At 36.4% G+C, this 22,853-nt stretch overlaps 1 protein-coding gene across 1 annotated transcript in view; it reads left to right on the forward strand.

The window, feature by feature from the left end:
* Positions 1-8,921: 8,921 nt before the first annotated feature.
* Positions 8,922-22,853, forward strand: part of LOC105536274 (teneurin-1-like) — a gene marked incomplete at its 3' end in the record, with an annotated part of 316,443 nt that continues 302,511 nt past the window's right edge. Inside the window, exon 1 of the mRNA XM_011975605.1 lies at positions 8,922-9,201. Coding sequence (XP_011830995.1) covers positions 8,985-9,201 — 217 coding nt within the window. The remainder of the gene's footprint in view (positions 9,202-22,853) is intronic.

The following is a 22,853-nucleotide window of genomic DNA, read 5'->3' on the forward strand; positions in this document are numbered from 1 at the left end:
AACTCGTCATCTACATCAGGTATTTCCCCCCCTTGTCTCCCACCCCCGCCGACAGGCACTGGTGTGTGATGTTCCCCTCCCTGTGTCCATGTGTTCTCATTGTTCAATTCTCACTTATGAGTGAGAACATGCGGTGTTTGGTTATCTGTTCCTGTGTTAGTTTGCTGAGAATGATGGTTTCCAGCCTCATCCATGTCCCTGCAAAGGACATGAACTCATCCTTTTGTATGATAAACAACTTCAGCAAAGTTTCAGGGTATAGAATCAATGTGCAAAAATCACAGGCATTCCTATATGCCAATAATAGACAGTGAGACAAATCATGAGTGAACTCCCATTCATGATTGCTACAAAGAGAATAAAATACCTAGGAATACAACTTGTAAGGGATGTGAAGGACCTCTTCTAGGAGAACTACAAACCACTGCAAGGAAATAAGAGAGGACACAAACAAATGGAAAAACATTCCATGCTCATGGATAGGAAGAATCAATATTGTGAAAATGGCCATACTGCCCAAAGTAATTTAGAGATTCAATTCTATCCCCATCAAGCTACTATTGACTTTCTTCACAGAATTAGAAAAAACTACTTTAAATTTCTTTTGAAACCAAAAAATAGCCCGTATAGCCAAGACAATCCTAAGCAAAAAGAATAAAGCTGGAGGCATCATGCTACCTGACTTCAAACTATACTACAAGGCTACAGTAACCAAAACAGCATGGTACTGGTACCAAAACAAATATATAGACCACTGGAACAGAACAGAGATCTCAAAAATAATGCCACACATCTACAACCATCTTATCTTTGACAAACCTGACAAAAACAAGCAGTGGGGAAAGGATTCCCTATTTAATAAATGGTGTTGGGAAAACTGGCTAGCCATAGGCAGAAAACTGAAACTGGACCCCTTCCTTACACCTTATACAAAAATTAACTCAAGATGGCTTTCTTGCTTTCCTACTTCTATCATGAATTGACACAGCAAGAAAGCCCTAACTAGTTGTATCACCTTGACTTGACTTTCCAATGTCCAGAACTGTAAGAAATAAATCTCTTTTCTTTATAAATTAGCCCGTCTCAGGTATTCTGTTGTATCAACACAAAACAAACTAAGATAGCACTAAACAATTTCAGTTCAACTCTTGAGTGTTATTTCTTTGACATAATAGAATATCTATGTACCACGCAAGCAGTCTACTTTGAAAGCCATCATTTTCTGGAGAAGAAGTTCCATATTCAGTACATAAAATTCTCAGCCTATCTCCTAAAAAGCAGTGATTTATTTCTCTTTTAATTTACTAAAATGTTGTGGCTGTATCCATGTGAAACCAAAATATCTGACCAATTCCATGACAAAATCAGACTAGTCCTTTAAGCTTTATATGCCTATGTAAGCTGTCATCACACAAACTGATGTGTTCTTTTTCAGTGTTAGAATTCAATCAAACTATAATTCATTTTCTGACTAACCAAATGAAGTCAATCAAGCAGCCACTGAATAATTAGATTAAAATTGTTTTTGGAAAAACTCTTGGTTTTATAAAGTTTTGTCATATTTTTCTAAAGCAACTTGTTTATGTCCAGTTGGTGACCATGTTTTCCTTTTAGAGTAACATTCATCAACAAAAAGAACAAAAATGAAAATGGCCAACAGACTGTGAAAGATAGTTTCAACAAATACTACGGATAAAAGGTTAATATATTTGTTTTATGGCATCAATATGATTTAATTTTTTTTTCAAGATAGAGTCTTGCTCTGTCACCTAGGCTGGAGTGCAGTGGCATGATCTCATCTCACTGCAACCTATGCCTCCTGGGTTCAAGCAATTCTCGTGCCTCAGCATCCCGAGTAGCTAGGATTATAGGAGCCCACCAAGACACCTGGCTAATTTTTGTGTTTTTAGTACAGATGGGGTTTCACCATGTTGGCCAGGCTGTTCTCGTACTCCTGACCTTGTGATCCGCCCGCCTAGGCCTTTCAAAGTGCTGGGATTACAGGTGTGAGCCACCACGCCCAGCCCGATTCAATTTTTTTTAAACTCAGGTTCTCAATAGGTAAATGTGAAAAAGCCCCATAAATAGACAGTTAATAAGAAAGGAAATATAACTAGCAAACACATACAGAAAAAGTATTCAGCCTCAGTAATAAGGAAATTCAAACTAAAAGAAAGCACCATTAATTTACTTATTTTAAATAGACATTAAAAAATAATACTCAAAGTTGACAAGGGTACAATGAAAGAAGAGAGTGTTCCCACACATTGCTAATGACAGTGTAAATCATTACAATCCCCTACAGCCACAAAAATGTTCAAACCTTTTGGCTCATTAATTCGACTTCTTGGAATTTACCCTGAGGAAATAATAAAAAAAAAAATTGAAGATGTTCATGGTATCTTTATATGGCTTCAGTTATAATACTTGTAAATGGTGAGGGAGGAGTGTATATATCCAACAATTGGGGAATGCATATGTAAATTATTGTGCCTTCACTCTACCCAGCCACTAAAAATGAGTGTTATAGATACTGTGTAGAAACATGCAAAAAATCATGAAGAGTGAAGGAAGCAACATGAAGAAATTTGTGTGCGTATTATGACTGGAGGGAAATGGACCAGAATGACAACAGTCACTCTTACAGGCTGATAGGATTATGGGGGAGATTAGGTGATTATGTACTTTTACAGCTTTTATTTTCTCACACCCACAGCAGTTCACTTCTCAAGTGCTTCCTTAGAAAAACAAAGAAAGGTAAGAGGAGAACCAGTCAGAATTTCACCTTTCTTTTAAGAGCTTCTTAAATCCAGTGTTTTCTGAATCAGTCAATCTGCATTAATGTAACAGGTCCTTATTGAGGAAAAATTATTGTAATAATTCCAAAGAGTACTATCCTCCTTTGCTAGCTATTCCCCAGGCACTGTGTGGCCTCATTTCCTCTATCCGTTGTGCTAAGAAGGCCTGGTATCCTTAGGTAATATTCTATGTACCCTTTAATTTATTTTTCTGAGGTGGAGTGAGACTATTTGGTGGAAGTTCCAAACTATAAGCAGCTGCTGTGAATAGGACCAGACTGTATTTTCTGAGGGTAAACCAGGAACAGGTTCCCATTTTGAGAGGGCAATGTATTGATTAAGAATGAGAAATGGAAAGAACATAAAAGGATAGTGGAGGAAAGATTATCCTCAGTGCATAGATATATACTCAGGTCCACGGATTCAAAACGATATTTTAGTTCAACTACGCTACAGTAGATTGGAGTGTGTGTGAGAAGGCTAGGGATAGGGAGTGGAGGAGAAAAGAAAAAAGGAAAGAGGAGAAGGAATGATAAATAATGTAAACATGGCCTTTATCCTCATCATTTTACATTTTGCAAATCAATCTAAACTTCCCTTCATATTTCATATACAATTGTAGAATTTTAGAGTTGGAAGAGTTCTTTGAGATAATCCAATCTCCTTATTTTACATTTAGAATAAGGAGAGAGGGGAGGTGATATGCCTAAAGTCATTCTGCCACATGTTCTGAAGAGCGATGTAGACGAGTGGTTAAGAGTGGGGCCATTGGAGACAGACTGTAGGAATTGAAATCTCAGTCCTGCTATTTACTACATGTGTGACTTTGGCAAGTAACTTAACTTCTCTGTTCCTTGGTTTTCTTTATCTGCAAAATGGGGATTTAAAACAGTACCTACCTCACAGGGTGCTATAAGAATTAAACGAGTTAATGTAATAAAAGCACTAATATGGCACCTGGTACCTGATAACTGCTTTATGAATTAACTGCTGCAGCTGCTGCTGCTGTTACTTTTATTGTGATAATTCTGTCACTTGAAGGTGAATTATTTCCACATACTAAGTTGTCTCTCCCTAACCTTACAGTGACTAAACAAATGAACATAAGTCTCCATGGCTCTCTTCTAAAGTCACTTAGAGTTTGTCTTGTTAGCAAGTAGAGAGTTTAAAGTACAAGAGCAAGCCACAAGTGGTGACATTGGAATTCATACTTTGTGAACTATCTGAAGGTATCTTCTGCAGTAGAAACAATAATTGACTTCTTTGTTTTGCACTCTGTTCCATAGCAGCATGTGTTTTCCATACACATTTGCTTTGTCTTTGAGTTTATCATTATCAAAATAATACAGAAATGATATTATTTGGGTGTGAATATCGTTATATGTATATTTGATTTTTCTGTAAGTTGACAGTTTCATCATCATGTCTAAATAACATTTACTTGACAGTGGACCCCCAGGATGCCATGATGGGCACTGAATGAAAAAGTCAATTAAGCAAATATGAACCTATACTTTACCATAGAGTATTTAGAACAACATTCTTTTAGAATTATTATGCTTTCAACCTTTGGTGGATTTAAAATTTTAATCTTTTTCATAATGTTTTCTACTTTTTTATTTTGAAAAAAATGAGTTATTTATTGGTGAATTCAAACTCTGTTTCTCAAGCCTTTGACAAATATGACAGTTACTATTTCACAACTCTAGGCACACAGAATTGTGTGCACCTCCATATCACATGCTTAGAGAGACCTGGAAAGTTTTCCTTGTCACCTGGGTCCACTGACACAAATTTTAGGACAAAAAGTTATCGTTGAGTGTCAAGGAGCAGGAAAGGATTATTTTCTCTTGGTTTATACCACTTTTGTGGTTTGAAGGAAGATTGCTTCCAAGGACACTTAATAACCTTGAATAGATATGACATTCCTAGCTGATTCATGGCTATGAATAGCTATGATTAAATATTTGAAAGAGTTTCCAAATGGCTATAGGAAAGTCTCTCTCTCTCTCTCTCTCTCTCTCTCTCTCTCTCTCTCTGGTTGCAAATAAACCTATGGAGGGAAAAGAAAATGTCTCAGTTTCCATACATAAAAATAAGGGTGATTTTAACGTGATAAATCATATTTGCCAAAACACAACATTCAGCATTCAAAGTGGGACATTTTTCATTTTTTAATTTAAATCGTTAGGTTTGAGTGGCATTAACATTAGTGGAGATTCATAATCAACTGAAGCTTAAGTTGAAATGAAGTTAAGTTAATGAAGCTTAAGTTGAAATGAATTGGTTGAAATGAAGTTCGGTGAATTATTTTTACCTTTTAATTTTATTTTTGCATTTTAATTAATAGATTTCATTTTTTGGTGTTGTTTTACATTAACAGAAAAACTGAGCAAGTTTTTCAAAGTTTCTGTATATATATTTTATCCCATTCAGCAACCATTTTTATTTACCTAAACTCTACTTTGAGTATTTAGTATTCTTGAGCAGCTTAGAAATTGGAGACACTCTTTGTATATTTTTAATAATGCAACTACCCTTGTCAAATTTATTTTCTCCTGTTTCCAGTATCTAGTCCACTAATACATTCCTTTTATAGTTCAGCTCTCACAGCCACTGAAGAACTTTACATTGACCCTAGTGGCAGTGTGCAGAATGGGTTGGAGCAGGAAGGGTATGGGGGAAGGAATGTCTACAGTTCAGGCAGAACTGATGAGGGACTTAGCTAAAGCAGTGGCAACTGGGATGGAAAGGAAGAGAGAGACTGTAGATTGCAATGCGACCTAGCAATGAGGTAGATGCTTCTGTGGATGAAGGAGTGGTAAGTTCTAGGTTTCTGACTTGAACTACTAATGTGGCTATTAACAGAGATGGGGAAGTTTGAGAAGATGAACACGTTTTGGGAGGGAGGAAATACTGACTTGCCATAACTAAGGGACCTCTGAGTAAAGCTGCCCACTTTACAGTTGAAATAGGTGTACATAGCTTGAGAAAGCTCTCGGGGCTAGATTAAAGCTGTGTGAATCATCAGTGTTCCATGCGAAGAAGAGACATGGCTGGATATGGGATGGACTGGGGAAGCTGTGGCATTTGTAGAAAGGAAAGACCCGTTTAGACGTTAGGTGAATTTTATAGATGCCTCCTTTTCTGGGTGAAAGCCTAATCCCTGGCTGCAAAACTACGTCTCTGGAAGCCTGCTATTGGTACGGTTCTTAATTTGCACTGTTTGTAGCAAAGTCAGACAACTGTTCACCTTTCTTCTTAGGTTTCCATAGCATCTCCTGAAGATCATGTTATGGAAACCTAAGAAGAAAGATTAAAACTAGCGTTATAGATGCTCAATGGAATTTCAGTGGTTGTGGTGACAACTAGCTGAATCAAGTGCAATCCTTTTCCAATATTTTCATCTTTAATGCTCATACATTACTGTTTTTGTCTTTTGCGTGTAAGAGCCACTTCATTCTGCTTTGTAGTAGAGTTGTTCACTTATTGTATATATTAAGCTGTGAGTTTCTCAGGGGCAGAGACTATGGCTTATACATTTTCACATTCTCTCCAGCCCGTCTTGAGAGTTTTCAACAATTGTTTATTTATTCATTCAACATGTATTGACCAAGTATCTACTACATGCAAGGCACTATGCTTTTTCTGAATGATATAGCAATGAATAGAAGAGATAAAAATCCCTCCCTTCATGGAGCTTATGTTTTAGTGGGGAGAGACAGATGGCAGATGATAAACAAATAAGTAAAATACATAGTGTGTAATTTGGTAATAAGTTCTTTGAAAGACAAGCAGAAAGATGAGATGTACCATTTTTTGGTATTTTTTGATGGGAGGTTGCAAAGGCTGTGAAGCACAAATATGCCTGGTGTTTTCACAAACAGCAACAGGGTTAGTGCAGCTAGGATACATGAGCAAAGGTAGAGTAAGGTACATGCTTCTGAGCAAAGGTGAGATGTGATACGACTTAAATTTTAAAGTTTTATTCTGGCTGCAGTGTGGAGGGCAGTAGTGTAAGAAGGAAACCAATTAGGCAACAATTGCAATAATCCAGGAGGGATATGATGGCTTGAACTGATGTGGTAGTGGGAAATTGAACAGATCTGGTTGGATTCTGGATACATATCAAAGGCAAGACCAACAGGGTTTACTGACAGATTGCGTGTGGGTTGTGAAAGACAGGAGTCAAAAATGACTTCAAGTTCTTTGGCCTGAGCAAACAGAAGAGCATTGTGGCCATCTATTAATATCAATATAAAGAAGACAATGGAAGGATTGGATTTGGGAAGGGGTAGGAATTAAGAGCTCACTTTTGAACATACTATGTTTGACGTATCTTTTAGACAATCAAGTACAGATATTGAGTAGACAGTTGGATATTCAAAGTTGTGGCTCAGGGTCAAGACCCATGCTGAAGCTATAAACTGAGAAGTTATGGGTATGTAGACAGTATATGAAGCCAGTATACTGGCATGAGATTAGATTGTTGTTGAATCGTTGGTATATATATATGTGTGTGTGTGTGTGTGTGTGTGTATGTGTGTATATACACACACACACATATATACATATATATATATTCATATCTGCTGCTTTATCTTTAAGCATGCTCATCTCTCATATTAGTTCAAACCAAACTAGGTGTCTCTATAGACAGTTTGTAGGTTCAGGAGTTAAATAGTTTCTACTACGTGTGTGCCTAGAGTAATGCTTAGCGGTGTAGGGGATATAACAAGACGTTAAGACTCACATCCTGCCTTCAAGACCTTAACATTTGATTAGAAAAAGAAGACCTTTACTTGTGAAACTTTGTTCATACTACAAAACAATATGAACCATTTAAAACATATATCAGTCAAACGTATAAGCCTTTTTTAAAGAAAATCAGCCTACATCATGCTTTGAAAAGTTAAAAGTCTTTTTTGAATGATTTCTGTGTTCTATGTGCTTGCCATAAATGCAATAGGAATTCCAAAATATGAGATAGTGTATATGATAGAGGAGCCACCATTTGGATGTCTATAGATTTCTTTGAAAACACATATGATGAAGAGCTGAAGAAAAATAAAGGAGTCAATTTCACTGCAAAATAAAATCATAAAGTTAATTGGTTTCTAACTAAATTTTTAAACATTGTATGAAAAGACCAAGTTGCAAAGTTGCAGCAGTGGACTGAAATGGTGATGATAAAATAATGTAAAGAATGAAAATAAGAACATTTTTATAGGGCTTGTAACTTTACAGAGGACTTTGACATCTCAGATGACACTTGATCTTCTCAAATCTCTCCATGCTAAGTAGAGCAGTTAATGCTTCTACTGGCCCTAAGACCTTTAGTGGCTCCTAGCTCAGCATTCTATGGGGAAACGGGGTTCTTTCGGTGATTTATCATGAAGTTTAAAATTGCTATTTCCAAAACCGATTTAGATCCTGCTGTTCCTGTACCAGTATACTCACCAGAAGTGTTGTTTACATCCTCTCAGTACTATGAAGAACAAAAATTTACCACTACCTAACTCATTAAAAATGCTCTGCAGGCCTGAGGCTCAAAAGCCACAATATGAGCACAAAGAGTTCAGTCCCCCTCAAGGACACTTTATTTCATGAGCTCTCTCACTCAGAATCCTTCCCTTCCTCAGAGCCCCTGTCTTAAATGTAATATTAAACCAGAGGCAAGAATGTGTTCTTTCTGAATGTAGTTCTCTTACCAGTTTTCACTTCAAATGTGGGATGTGCTGGGTTAATCTTTGTATTCCTCACCACTTTCAAATCCGATAACATTTTTTAATCTAACCACTGATTTTAGCATTAAAAACAGACACACCACAGAACAACGTTGTCCTCTATTTGAATTCCAATACAAATATTTTTGAAGGCTGTCTCTCTTTTACCTTGAGTATTTTCTGATGCTGCAACCTCCAGCTTAATCCTTAATGCTTGACAATGTATGTATGTAAGACGGAGTGTTACTATTGCCTGCGGCTAGCTTCATGTCATCTAGTTTGTCTTTTACTTCTCTCCTTTGATAGTATTATCAGGACCAATTGTGAATCTGCCAGACGCATTTCCTCACAAAAAGATAAATCTAAGAAGGCTTGTGTTTTTCCCTTTCTCTTCCAGGACTGCTTGCATTAAAGGACTTCCTCATCCTTTTTTCATGAAACTGAGCTTGCTTAATCAGAGATGGAGCAAACTGACTGCAAACCCTACCAGCCTCTATCAAAAGTCAAGCATGAAATGGATCTAGCTTACACCAGTTCTTCTGATGAGAGTGAAGATGGAAGAAAACCAAGACAGTCATACAACTCCAGGGAAACTCTGCACGAGTATAACCAGGAGCTGAGGATGAATTACAATAGCCAGAGTAGAAAGAAGAAAGAAGTAGAAAAATCTACTCAAGGTATGTTTTTGTTGGATCTTTATAACTAATATTATTTCTCATTAGAGAATGCTTGTGTGCATAAACTTTTGTTTCAAAAATAAATTTGCTAATGTTAACTGGTTAATAATTCGCACAGCTTATATATGCTCGGAGAATCTATTTCATATGCCAACCCAACTGAGGTTGTAGGTTACATGTGCTTTTTACGGATTATGCATGAATTTGGATGCTGCAGTCCTCTTATCAGAACATTCAAAATTTGTCTAATCCTACAAATAGCCATTTATACACTGAAGGATAAATAATTTATAGTAAAATGAAAAGTAAACAGCTAAGTGCTTTTCAAGCCATTGCTTATATGGGACAAAAGTCTCAAATAAATATGCTGACAAAGCTAGCAGGCTAGTGGAGACCACCAAACAGGGTTCCAGAAAGTCTATTACCAGAATGTAGAAACATTGCACAGCCGAGACTGAAGGGAAAGTAAGAATTTTTTAGAACCCTTCCTACAATAGCCATATTTTGGAGCATATTCTTTGGGCAGCCTTAGTGTCTCAGTTATGGATTGACAAGACAGTTTCTAACAAAAAAAACTAGTAGAAATATGATTTCCTGTTCCAACTGATAGATAAACTGTGTTAGACACTATTTTAATGACGCAGAAGATACTGACGTTGGCACAAGGTTTTTTGTTTTTTTGTTTTGTTTTGTTTTGTTTTGTCTTGTTTTGAGACAGAGTCTCACTCCGTTGCCCAGTCTGGAGTGCAATGGCGCAAACTCGGCTTACTGCAACTTCCACCTCCCGAGTTCAAGCAATTCTCCTGCCTCAGCCACCTGAGTAGCTGGGATTACAGGTGCGCCCCACCACACTCAGCTACATTTTGTATTTTTAATAGAGATGGAGTTTCACCATGTTGGTCAGGCTGGTCTCAAACTCCTGACCTCGTGATCCACCTGCCTCAGCCTCCGAATGTGCTGGGATTATAGGCATGAGCCACCACGCCCAGATGACACAAGTTATCTTTTTTTATGAATAAGTTAATGCTGAGAAAAAAAGCAATAGACTTAATTTTCTAGGTCCTCCAAGTATGGACTTGACTAACAACATCAGCAAAACTTGAGAATTTTTTTAGAATGTAAATTCTCCAGCCCCACCCTAGACATATTGAGTCAGAAACCCTGGGGGTGGGACACATTTGTGGTTTAATAAACCCCCAGGGGACTCTGATTCCTGCTCAAGATTGAAGATTACTGCTTGAACCCCGAAATATTTTACTCAGATGGCTTCAATGATCACATCTATTTGAGTGACCTTCACATATTTATCTTCAGACCTAACCTCCTTCCTAAACTCTAGTCCTAAATTTTCAGTTAACCTCCCCAGCATTTCCAAACGAATAATACACTGACACCTCTAAACCAATCTTTCTAAAGTAGAAGCAATCATCTTAACATTCCTAATCCCACTCATCTTGCTTGTATCACCTACGTCTGTTAATGATGCTCCCATTCACCCAGTCAACCACACATACTTACTGTATCTAATCAGTTTCTTCATCCAGCAGAGTTAATCTCTACATGTCTCAAATCCGTTTTCTCCTCTCCATTCTCATGATCATTACTCTCATTATATCTAACCCAGATTGTTATTTCTTTCTTAACTGGTCTACTGGGATCTCACCCCATCCCTTTTCAATCCCTTTGCTGTGTTGTTACATCTTTCTTGGTATACAATTCGCTGCTATCTCTCTTTATGCATATTCAACCGTCTTTCAAGGCCTAGCTTACAAGCATCCTTTCCCACTAAATCATTGCCTCACCATCACCCCCAACATCATCACTGTTTCACTGTGTAGGTGATCTTCCTCTGTGAACTTTGAGAATACATTCTTTTTACCTTTTTTTTTTTTTCCTCTTTGACAGAGTCTCACTCTGTTGCCCAGGCTGGAATGCAGTGGCATGATCTTGGCTTACTGCAACCTCTGCCTCCTAGGCTCAAGTGATTCTCATGCCTCAGCCTCCTGAGTAGCTGGGATTTCAGGTACGCGCCACCATGCCTGGCTAATGTTTTTGTATTTTTAGTAGAGATGGGGTTTCACCATATTGGCCAGGCTGTTCTCAAACTTCTGGCCTCATGTGATCTGCCCACCTCAGCCTCCCAAAGTGCTGGGATTACAGGCATAAGCCACCACTCCCAGCCTCTTTTTAACCTCTTCTTATGGTTGTATATATTTCCCTAGACTGTATACTCAATGAAGATGGGGATCAAGACATCTCTGTTTTCCATAAAACTTTGCATATAATATATGCTTTATAATTGTTTCATTTAAGGAATTAGCTGCTACAACTGAAATGTAAGTGCTTATCATGCATTGAAAACTACTCTTTAAATATTGCCATGTCAAATGCAATTATCACAAATGAAAATTACAGTACTCTAATTAGTACTGGAATCTTACATTGTAAAAACAACCTTACATTGAGCCAAAATTTAAGATATTCATTCTAACACTTAAATATACATTAAATATTTGTGATGTTAACTATATTACTCATTTTCATCCCTTAACATAATTGGTAAAAGTTTTACATCTTTCTTTTCAAGGAATTCATTTTAATATTTCCTATTTTTTCAGTTAATAGCATGTAAATTTGTTCTAAAATAATTTTCTTCTTCTGCCTGACAATTGGGAAATGATTTCCTATGGAAATGTTTTTGGCTTTAGGAAATGCCTAGTTCTCATTAAAATACTTATCTGTAAGTTTATCTTTACAGAAGATGACTTTGCAATTGTGATTTATGGGTTGTGTGTTTAGGATGTAGAGTGGTTGACCTAATATATTGTGGGTAGAAATAAGAATGCATTCTGGTGACAGTTCTAAAAACATAAGCAATTTTATGCTGAGTCAGTATAAAGAGTTGGCCAGCCTCAGATTTTGTCTCTGTGCAGTTTCATCAAAAGGAATTTGGGGTGAGGGGAGTTTGTCTCCATGATGTCATTCTAACTTCCTTTCAATGGATTATTTTTATTCAATAAGCTTTTATTTACCAATTAATATGTGTCAGACCTTGAAGCCAATGCTGAGGATGGAGATGACTGCTTGCAGGAAACTTATAATGCAGTGGAGAAAATAGACACTCAAAACACGTTATTGCAATTAAATGTATGAAGTGCTTTTACAGATAAAAAAAAAAGGTGCTGTGGAAGTACACAGAATGAAACAATTAACTTCTTTAGAGGAATCAGAGTACATAGAAGGGTGATATTTGATTGATCTAACTTAAAATTTGAATAAAAGTTTACCAGAAGGACATTCCTAGAAAGCAGATAAGCAAGTGCAAAGTATAAAGCTCTGAAGAAGGCCTGTAATGGTGAAACATTCAATATGACTAGAGCAAGGTATGTTGGAGCCAGATTGTGAAGTCTCACATGCCCAATTTAGGAGTTTTTTAAAATTTCCTTTAAGCATTGAAAAAGAAAGCTTTCAATTAGTGGAGAATTTCATGATGAATTGTAATTTTTAGGATAAGAAGTGTATACAGGCGAATTGTAGAAGTGTAGGCAGCAGTGTAGAAGATTGATTGCAACTGGAAATAATGGGATGCAGGGAGAAAAATCTATGAGGCCACTGAATTAGGCCAGAGCTAAGAATCACGTTAGAGGTCCAAACAATGTCTGTGGAGATGAAGAGACACACTCAAGAGATATAAGTGTGTTTAAATTGATAGAACCTCATAATTGATTACTGGTTGAAGTTGAAAGAAATAATAGAGTCAAGGATGACTCTAAAGTTTTAAGTTTGGGAAACTGAGAAAATAGCAATTAATTTACCAAGAGAAGAACACAGCAGGAGGAGCAGGTTTGGAAGGGAAGAAGATGAGTTTCTTTTTAGACATGTTAAGTTTCAGATGCTGGTATGACATCCAGGTAGCTTTTCCCATCAGCGAATGGAAATGTGTGTCTAGGATTCAGAACAGATCTGGGCTGTCGTTATAAGTAGATTTGAGCTCATCAGTGTCTCAGAATAGAGATGCTGGGGGATGGATGAGATTACCCAGGGAGAGTGTGTAGAAGGTTGAGACTAGAAAAAGGCCAAGGACAAAAACCTGAATCTATCATCCATGAACTGACATAAACACATTTTGAACCAATTTATATTTTTAGCCTGCACCATCCTTCAGTGCACTGACTTATATAAAATAAAGTATACAGATCTGGGAGCTAAAAGTCTGGAAACAGTACCTCATCTGCCACTGACTGCCAATCGGTAGGACACCTAGGAGGGAAAATATATACCCCTTTGAAGGAGAAATGACTTGTCCTATGTTAGGCAAAATGGCAGGCCTAATTATCTTTTTTGCAAGACCTGGAATCCTCTTTATTGTCTTAATCCATGTATTACTACCTATGAGTCAGAAAAAAAGTGCTTTTAATTTTTGCAAATGTATGTCAGTGGTTGAATCTTGCATCAACCAAGGTAAAGTTGAGCCTAACCCATTATTTTAAAGGAATAAGATCTCAAAAAATCATTGAGTTTTAGATCAGGAAGGAGGAATGCAAGCAAAATGTTGATTGGCACCTGCTATGGTGCCAGGTATGGTGCTAGATGCCTTTTAAGTTTACTAGCTATATAAACTTAAGCGAGATACTTCAGCTCTGAATCTGTTTTTTTCTTCTGCAAAATTGACTTCATCATCATCACCATCATCATAATAATAATGATAAATTTGGAATTGTACCTATTCTATTCTGGCACTCTGCAAAGTGCTTTACATTTGTTCCTCATAAACACCTGATGGATGAGGTATGCGCTATTATCCCCAGTTTACAGATGAGATAACTAAGACTTGGAGAGACGTAACTTGCCAGAGGTTGCACAGCTAAAGGAGAGGTAAGAGTTAGGATCAGAAATCAAGTCTATGGCTCTAAAGCCCCCATTCTTCACTATACCACACTGTCTTCCATACCTATGTCAGGAAGTTGTGATAAGTATTGATTGCCATCATGAGAGTGATGATATTTAGGAATTCAAAAAATGTTTAGTTTCCCTTCATTTTCTTCAACAACCTTGTCAGCCTCCAGTGACCAAGCGTTTATAAGGAGGTTAAACGCCTTTTCATTCTGATTATCATTAGAAAAGGACAGATGATATGCTATATAATTTACCGTGAAATATTCCTGAGTCTGCTTATTTCCACTTTTTAGGAAAGTTAATGTTTTATCCAATTGAACACTTGTTTTGAGAAGTATTAATAAGAGAAAATACTCTATACCATCTGAAGATATGTTCATATTATCTTTATTTTCCAAAACAACAGCACCCTACTCCATGTTTATGTGGAATGCTGGACTCTAAAACTGAATTTCTTATTTTTCAAAAGCTTTTGAATTAAGGGATGGACACTAATATAATATTATTCACAATTCTTTGCTAACAGGATGAATGAACCCTAGGCAGGCTTATTTCATATGATTTTTGGCAGGTTGACTAGCAGGGAAAGATTTCCTAGAGGCACACAGGCTAGCTATTGTTCCCAAGCAGACTCACATCCAAGGGAGGCATCAATTAACTAAGAAATTAGTATTTAAAATGAAAATATAAATGCATGGATCTATATATACCAAGGGTAATAATTTTAGTTATGTGAATTGACCAATAATTTTATATAGATAAGATTAGTTTTTGAATATCCCCATTTTACTGCAAAGTAATTATGAATGAGAAGTCATCCATGCATAAAAAGGAGGTATGTTGAGGACCTGATACAAGTCTCACAAGATCATAGACTCCTAAGGTATTACAGATGACACAAACATTTCATTTCTGTCATCTAAATCTGTCCTTTTGATGCTTCTTTTTCTCCGAATAGCATTTTTGTTTGGTTAGTTGGTTGGTTGCTTTTCTCTTCAAGATTACAGCCTAAACCTATTTCTCACATTATTGCCATCTGGTGGAAAAAAATTTAAACTGCCTTTTTTTCTTTTTTTTTTTTTTTTTTTTGAGATGGAGTTTTGTCACCCAGGCTAGAGTGCAGTGGCATGATCTCGGCTCACTGCAACCTCCACCTCCCAGATTCAAGCAATTCTCCTGCCTCAGCCTCCTGAGTAGCTGAGATTACAGGCGTGTACCACCACACCTTGCTAATTTTTGTATTTTTAATAAGTATGAAGTTTCACCATTTTGGCCAGGCTAGTCTCGAACTCCTGACCTCAAGTGATCTGCCCAACTCGGCCTCCCAAAGTGCTGGGATTAAGGCGTGAGCCACCATGCCCAGCCCAATTTTTGTTTGCCAAGATTATACGGAAGCAAAGTTTATCTGTCATCCATTCATCCATCCATCCATCTATCTATCCATCCATCCATCCATCCATCTATCCATCCGTCCATTTGTTCATTTATACACTTATGCATCAGCATTCATTTAATGTAAACTATGTACCAGGTACTGTGCTAGGTAAATGAAGTTAATCTTGAAATAAATGTACCCTGGTGATTAAGATTTTCTCTCTTTTTGCCCCAGTATGATAAGCCACTTCATCCCACAGCAGAAAATGCTTAAGCAGCACTGCCACCTGTGCAGTCTTTGCCCTCAAAATTTGAAAAGTGCATTTCTCTATTCTTATATCAAGCATTTAGCAGTAGTTTAAATGATTGTCTGCTTATATGTAGACAATTTAGATATCAGTTCCTACAAAATCCTTGAAAGAACTCTTAATCTCAGGATCTGTATTTACATGACAAAGATCACAGATGGCAGGTGCAATATTAATGTAGCAAAACCTATAAAATGAAAATTTCAGCAGAATTTGGTCACATTTAATGAATTATCTGCTGTGAGCATGCTATGCTTCTAGTTGTCACAAGTTTCTAGCATAAAATCTATAATGACTGATTTGAAAGAACTTAGACTACAAGAGAAATTAGCTAAATTATTTAACAATAACTCCAACTGGCTCATGTCTTTCAACTAGTAACATTTGTTCATGAAAATTAATTAATAAGTATTTACTTACACAGCATCTAAAACTGGAATGGAATGTCCATGACACTTGTGCCACTGCTCCCTCTGTTTGTCCCGTGGAAGACATCCCTAATTAATCATGATGCTCTTTCCCCTGTTGAGACCAGCTTCAGCCTCACATCCCTTTCAAAACGGCATTTCACACAAGCATTGTCAATCAATTAGAGTTGAAAAAGGACAAAACCTATTTCTAGACTTTGGTCTGCTTATCTGTGCAAAGTTCTTTGTTAAACTCTGAAGATTATAGGTGAGGAAGAAGCAATCTTTGCCCTCAAAAAATTCATAGCACAGTTGGGAAGGTACGTGTCAATCAGCAATAGTGATGCAATATGATTGGCGTCATAATAGTGGTATACGTAAAGTACCATGGAGGTCTAGAAGCTAGAACCATGCCATGTATTCTGCCTAGGGCATGGCAACATTGATTATGAGAGAAATATGTAACATTTATTCAGCAACAGACCAGAAGTAAGGCACTTTAAATGGATTATGTTATTTAATCTTCCCAGCAATGATATAAGGTTGGGATCATTATTATACCCATTTTACAATGAATAAAATAAGCACAGAGATGCTAAGTAACTTGCCCAATATTACAGAGGTGGTAAGTGATAGAACTAGCATTGGAACCCAGGCAGTCTGAAATTAGAGCCCACTGTCATAGCTACTATGGACAGATAGCTGTAAATTTAGATCAATTTAAAGAAATGGTGTCTGTGTGTGTGTGTGTGTGTGTGTGTGTGTGTGTGTGTGTGTGTGTGTGAGAGAGAGAGAGAGAGAGACAGAGATGTGTTTATGCATGTATTTGGAGACATGTAATATTGCTAAAATGTCCATATTACCCAAGGTGATCAATAGATTCAATGTAATCCCTATCAAAATCCCGATGTCATTTTTCTCAGAAATAGAAATAGGTGGTTCTAGTCTATGAAACTACGGGAGTAGAAGAGATGACCAGTGAAAATACATACTATCAGAAATAATGAGAGCCAATTATGATACCCTGAGAAGCGCTGAATTTAAAATAGTGGGCAGAAGCAACGAAGTGGTCTTGATATGTCATAGAAGAACAAAGAAGAATGAGTATCACATAAGCCAAAGGAGAAGACTTTTCAGCAGGAAGATGTGACTAATATTGTCAAATAAAGACAGTAAAACAGGCAGTTTAGAAGGTCATTGCTGACTTTAGACTAGAGATTGTCCACTTTGACTGGACATTAAAATCATCTGGGAAGTTTTACAAACCTAGTTCCAAGACTGTTCCCCAGACCAATTAAATCAGAATTTCCAGTTGGTGGAATTCAGGCATTTTTTAAAAATCTCCTCAGGGGATGTCAATGTGCATCCAAGATAGGGATCCACTGCCTTAAAATAAGCAGTTTCAATAATATTAGAGAAAGATGTTAACTCACAAGGATTTGAAGGGTGAGTGCAAGTGACTGTAGACGTATTTAGTGCCATAAGGTTCAATTGGAGAATGTTTCTGGATCTCAGTTGGAAGGAAAGGCTTTGAAAGGGGAATGTTCACTGCATCCTCTAAGACAAGAAGTAAATTACAAAATGTGGCGGCGAGAAGTTAAAGTAGTTTATGACTTGATGGTCTCACCCAAGAAAAATAAGAGACAAAGTTATGTGCTGAAAGTGTGAATCAAGTCAAAGGCTTCAGATGAGTAGTGAGAGAAGTTTTTGATGAGGCCAAAACAGAATTGCACATGCCTATCTAGAGCTCAGGTGAGGTGGAACTATAGATGGAGATGTGGGAACATTAATGACAATAAATATTGTTGACCACTATGTGCCAAGTACTCTGCTAACTGAACTTGCGTATGTTTTTTATTTAGTCCTTATTGCAACCCTATGATGTAAAGATAATTATCATGGTGGTAGAAGGCAACCAAGCAGTAAACTGCCCCTATATTTCACCCTCCCTTGCCATTATATCATCTTGATTTACTACTGTCACCATCAACTAGGAAGTTTTCCACTTAGTGCCAAAACCACAGATGGTCTGGGTTTTGTTTCTAACAAGAGAGGTAATATTTCCTTATATAAACATTTATACAACACATTCCTTCATATAAATGATTTTACACATTTTGCTGATGAGTATGAATGTATATATTGTACAGGTAGGTCTGGAACCCAGTATTGGAGAAGGGAAAGGAGCCAGAAAAGTGGATAAATGGAGGAGGGAGGTTTATAGTGGTGCAGTGTAGATGTTGCACCTTCAAGCATCTTTTTGAAGGTCATCATTTCTGTAAAACTCCCTCTTTCCCCTTCATCAGTTAGCTGGGAGTATAGGTAACCATAGTCAGTGACAGTCTATCACTTCCTAGATACCAATTTATTACCAAATGGCAGGAGTCACCTAGTAGGGCTAAATTTGATTTAAATAATTTGCTATACATATATTCTTAAATTAACTTTATGAAACAATATACAATTATAGCTAACTACATACATATTACACAAATGTAATTTTACCTTTGACCATCACGTCTCTTGGTGGATATTCTTTAGCTAAGAATAGCTAGGTCAGTTTCAAAATTCTTTTGTCTTGCTGCTTCTGAGGCTACATGACTTTTTGGTCTCAGTCTGAAAATAGTTCTTGTCTCTGCACATTCATTCTATTTCTATGGTCTATCTCTGAGCCCACTTTGCTCAATGCTGTATTCAACCCTTTAATGCTTCTTCCTAAATCTAGATTAAAAACTGTACCATAGTATGAGAATTGATTCTAGTGTTTTCTTCTTAAATACTCTTTACCAAATGGAATTGTGTATTTCTTTTGAGGATCTACATAATAGCAGAAGGCAAAGACTGACTCCCTGGCTAAGTGTCACATAGATGACTGTCCCCTGGGAAACAAAGCAACTGGTTTTGAGGGGTACATAATTTTGTTCCTCCTTTTAAATTGCTTCAGCTACTGGGCAGGATCAAAGGGGATACATATTCGTGGGACTGTGAAGACTTGGAAAAAGGGCTTTGTCTTTTTTTCCTTTTAACACTTTAGGACCCATTTATTATATAATTAACACAAAGAGGCAGAGACAAGGGTCAGTAAGATAATCTGAACAGATATCATAGCTAATACAATGGATAACATGGCTGAAGTAGAGGGACTGTTCAAGAATGATGTAAAAGGAAAGTTAGTAAAATATAGAAGGAATCAGTTGCTAAACCTAGAGAGTGAAGTGAAAAGGCATGGATTTGATTCAATAGATGACAGGGAACCTCGGAGGGTTTCAGTTCATAGGATTGATTGGAACTATATCCAAATTACATGCTGCTTCTCTTTTATTACAAGGATTTGAGGAGGATCCAGAAATGGCATTTTGAAATGTAGCAATATTTCATATTAACAGTCAAAAGCAGTTTTAAATATCTGCAAAGGCATAACCATGAGGTATGCCAACATGTCCTGTCAGGAAATCATCCTGTCAGAAAACTATTATTCTGCTATTTTGGTCATCTGTGATACAGAACTGGCTCCATATACAAATAAGTCCTATTTATTTTCAACACTTTTTTTCTCATTATAATTCTGAAAGGGTCTAAAGGTGACTGAAGATAAACTTTGAATCCCTTGAAACCTTGACAATATTCTCATTTGAAGCCTTTATACCAAAAGATGAGGATTCCTCTGTCCCGCCAGTATAAACTGAGCCATATGCAGTGCTATTTTGGTGCCAATCATTCTTGTGACACATAAAGTACTTAGTTTTATTACTCTAGAGTCTAACTGTTAGAGAACATGACCCTTTGTGTCTTTTATGTCATGGAAGAAAGCAGTTAGAAATAAGCTCAAAGGCAAAAAAAAATTAATAAGGACATGGCCAAACCTTTCCTGAAATTTAAAGGTTTGAGTTAAGATTTATTTCTCAAGCTTCAACTGAGATATTTATAAGGCTTTACTGCTAAAGTCCAGTGTTGTCTTCTCATTAATGGTTCAAGTCCAAAGTTTCAAGAACACTTAAAAAATTCTCACATTGACATACAACCAGGCTGAATGCTAATGTGTTTCAAATTAATCAATAAATATGGTCAAAAATTACCTTCACTAACTGGAAAAAAGTAATCTGTGGTTTTGATAAATGAGATGGTCAGAAGAAATGCAGAATTTTATTGTATGTTTTATATGTATACGTATATATAAATATATATATGTCATATATTTAGTAATCAGATGCATACACACACCCTATACATAAGGAACAGTTAAGTTGATCAATTTGTAATGGGATTGTTCTCTAATTTTTTTCCATTGATTGCATGTTCTTAAGCAAGATGTACTAGTATATGATAATGGAGAGGCAAAACAGAAGAGACGTTATATGGAGCAGCAACTAACATTCATAAATGTATGATGATGCCTATGCTCCTTTTTCTCCTGCAGCTTCCCATCCCACATACCCTAAGCCCCAGGTATGCTTGTCAAGTGTTAGTGGTTGGCAAGCTTTATGTTTCTCATTGGTTTCCTTCAGACTACCTCTTGGATAGAGGACAATCAAGCTGATTTCCGAAGCATTCTAACCATAACACACAGCCAAGATGTTTAGTCAGTGTGTTCTTTCAAACCTGCATTGTGATTGGTAGTTCCAAAGCATCTGGCCAATGGACCAGGGAACATACCTGATCAATTTAACTTAAAAGTACAAGTGGGCTGGCTGTACCATCATTCTGCCACCATGTTTTTATAATTTACTTTAGACCTTGGAACAGTATTTGGCACATAATATGTATTCAGTGAATATTTATTCAACAAATTCATTTATTAAATGTATAACAGCACTTTCTTTTGGTAAATTAAGTTGGAAAGAGACTCAAATTAGAATATTTGTCACACTGATTGTTTTATATATGTATATTTTTTTAACTTTTCATAGAAAATTATGTGGTAGTTTTAGTAAATGATGTTTTGTCATAACATAAAAATCAAGTTTAGATAAAATAATTACACAACTAAAGTCCAAGTTCATAACCCTTTGCAGTTAACAAGAGTTAGTCTAAAATTTATTGGCTAAAGGCTTTCTAAAATACATGTGTCTTCTTTATACCACTCCTTGGTTTGTAGAATTGCATTTGGATGTGGAATTGGTTTAAAACATTGTTTGTATACACAGAAGGATATTATTCTGGTCGGTTGCTTCCAATTTCATTGCAATAGACTACAGATATAGAAGCCATTGAAGAATGACCTCAATGTAGAAATGAAGAGAACCTAAAAGCTTGGAAGTGGCTTTGTATTCTTGATATTTGTTTCATTCTTATCAATGCCAACCACTGGGTAAATGGAAATGTAGATATTCCAATTGAACAAGGCTACTTTTTATTTTGTGTTTTTTATTAATTGTAGTTGCACTGTACTAATAAGATGATTCAAAATGTATATTTGAAACTTTTATTTGCATGTATTTATGTACTGTGGGATTGAAATGTACATTTCAATATAAAGTCTGAAGCCTATGTTGTTAGAATTGTGCCTTCATAAGAGTACTGTGAGGTCTGTCACAGTGGAATTTATAATCTTACATGACATCCGAATTCAACAAGAGTGTCTTGAGAAAGTTGCCTTTTTAACAAACTAAACAGACTTTTCATAGTCATTCTTTTGGTAAAACACAGGCACTTTTGCTAAAATAAACCTTTAAAACATGAGAACTATAAAAGGAAAACAATTATGCAGTTTTTATTACTCAGGTTCGGAACCAAAGTTCATAGCACTTAAAACTGAATCACAAAGCTGTCAAGGACCTTGAGAGAACATACCTTTCAGGAAGGACCACACTAAGCCTACCCCGCTAAAAATTACATAAAATTTGATTCTATTTCAGCCCTATCACCAAGCTTTTGTGATAGTGTGTTGATTTTTTACTGCCTACATTATTATAATTCTACATAAACCTTCATTCTACATAAACTTAAGTCTCACCGGAGTTCAACTCAGCAATCACTGTTTCCAAAAGAAGTATTCAATACATATTTGCTGATCACTGATTTTGAAGGTATCAGGAAATTTCTACCATTTTCTAGTGTTTGACAATGTTTACTACTAAGCACATTTTACTAAAATTCCACTGGTCCTTTTCCCTTAGAGAGCATGGAGTATAACCAACAACCATTAACCAGTAAGGAGACACTTTGATACAGTGCAATATTTTGCACCTAATAGGTCAAGTGTTTAACAAATATTTAGTAAATTGAATTAAAAAGTTGATTGTCTTTGTTTTGATGTATTTGTTGCTTAATTATTCATGATGGTATAATAGAAAGAATACTGAACTAATACTAATACTAATACTAAATACTATAACACTTAATAATACTTAATAGCCTAGCACAGTATCATCACAGAATAAGTGCTTAGGAAATATTTCCTGAATGAATTAATGAATTGAGTTGAATAAATGAAGCCTTGGGCCCCCTTTCCCCTGCAACCCTCTCATATGGCTCCTCTCACTTTTCAATGTGCCTCAAGCATGGCTTTCCCCTGAGGCCACTGTTTCTCCATCAGTGGTGCCTTTGGAGCCTACTCTTCGTTATCCTATGCACTACAAACCAAATTCTTTTTTTTTTTTTGTATTTTTTAAAAATTTTTTATTTATTTTTTTATTTTATTTTACTTTTTTATTATTATTATACTTTA

This window comes from Mandrillus leucophaeus, unplaced genomic scaffold (genome assembly GCF_000951045.1).
Source record: "Mandrillus leucophaeus isolate KB7577 unplaced genomic scaffold, Mleu.le_1.0 Scaffold1576, whole genome shotgun sequence".
Classification (NCBI taxonomy): domain Eukaryota; kingdom Metazoa; phylum Chordata; class Mammalia; order Primates; family Cercopithecidae; genus Mandrillus; species Mandrillus leucophaeus.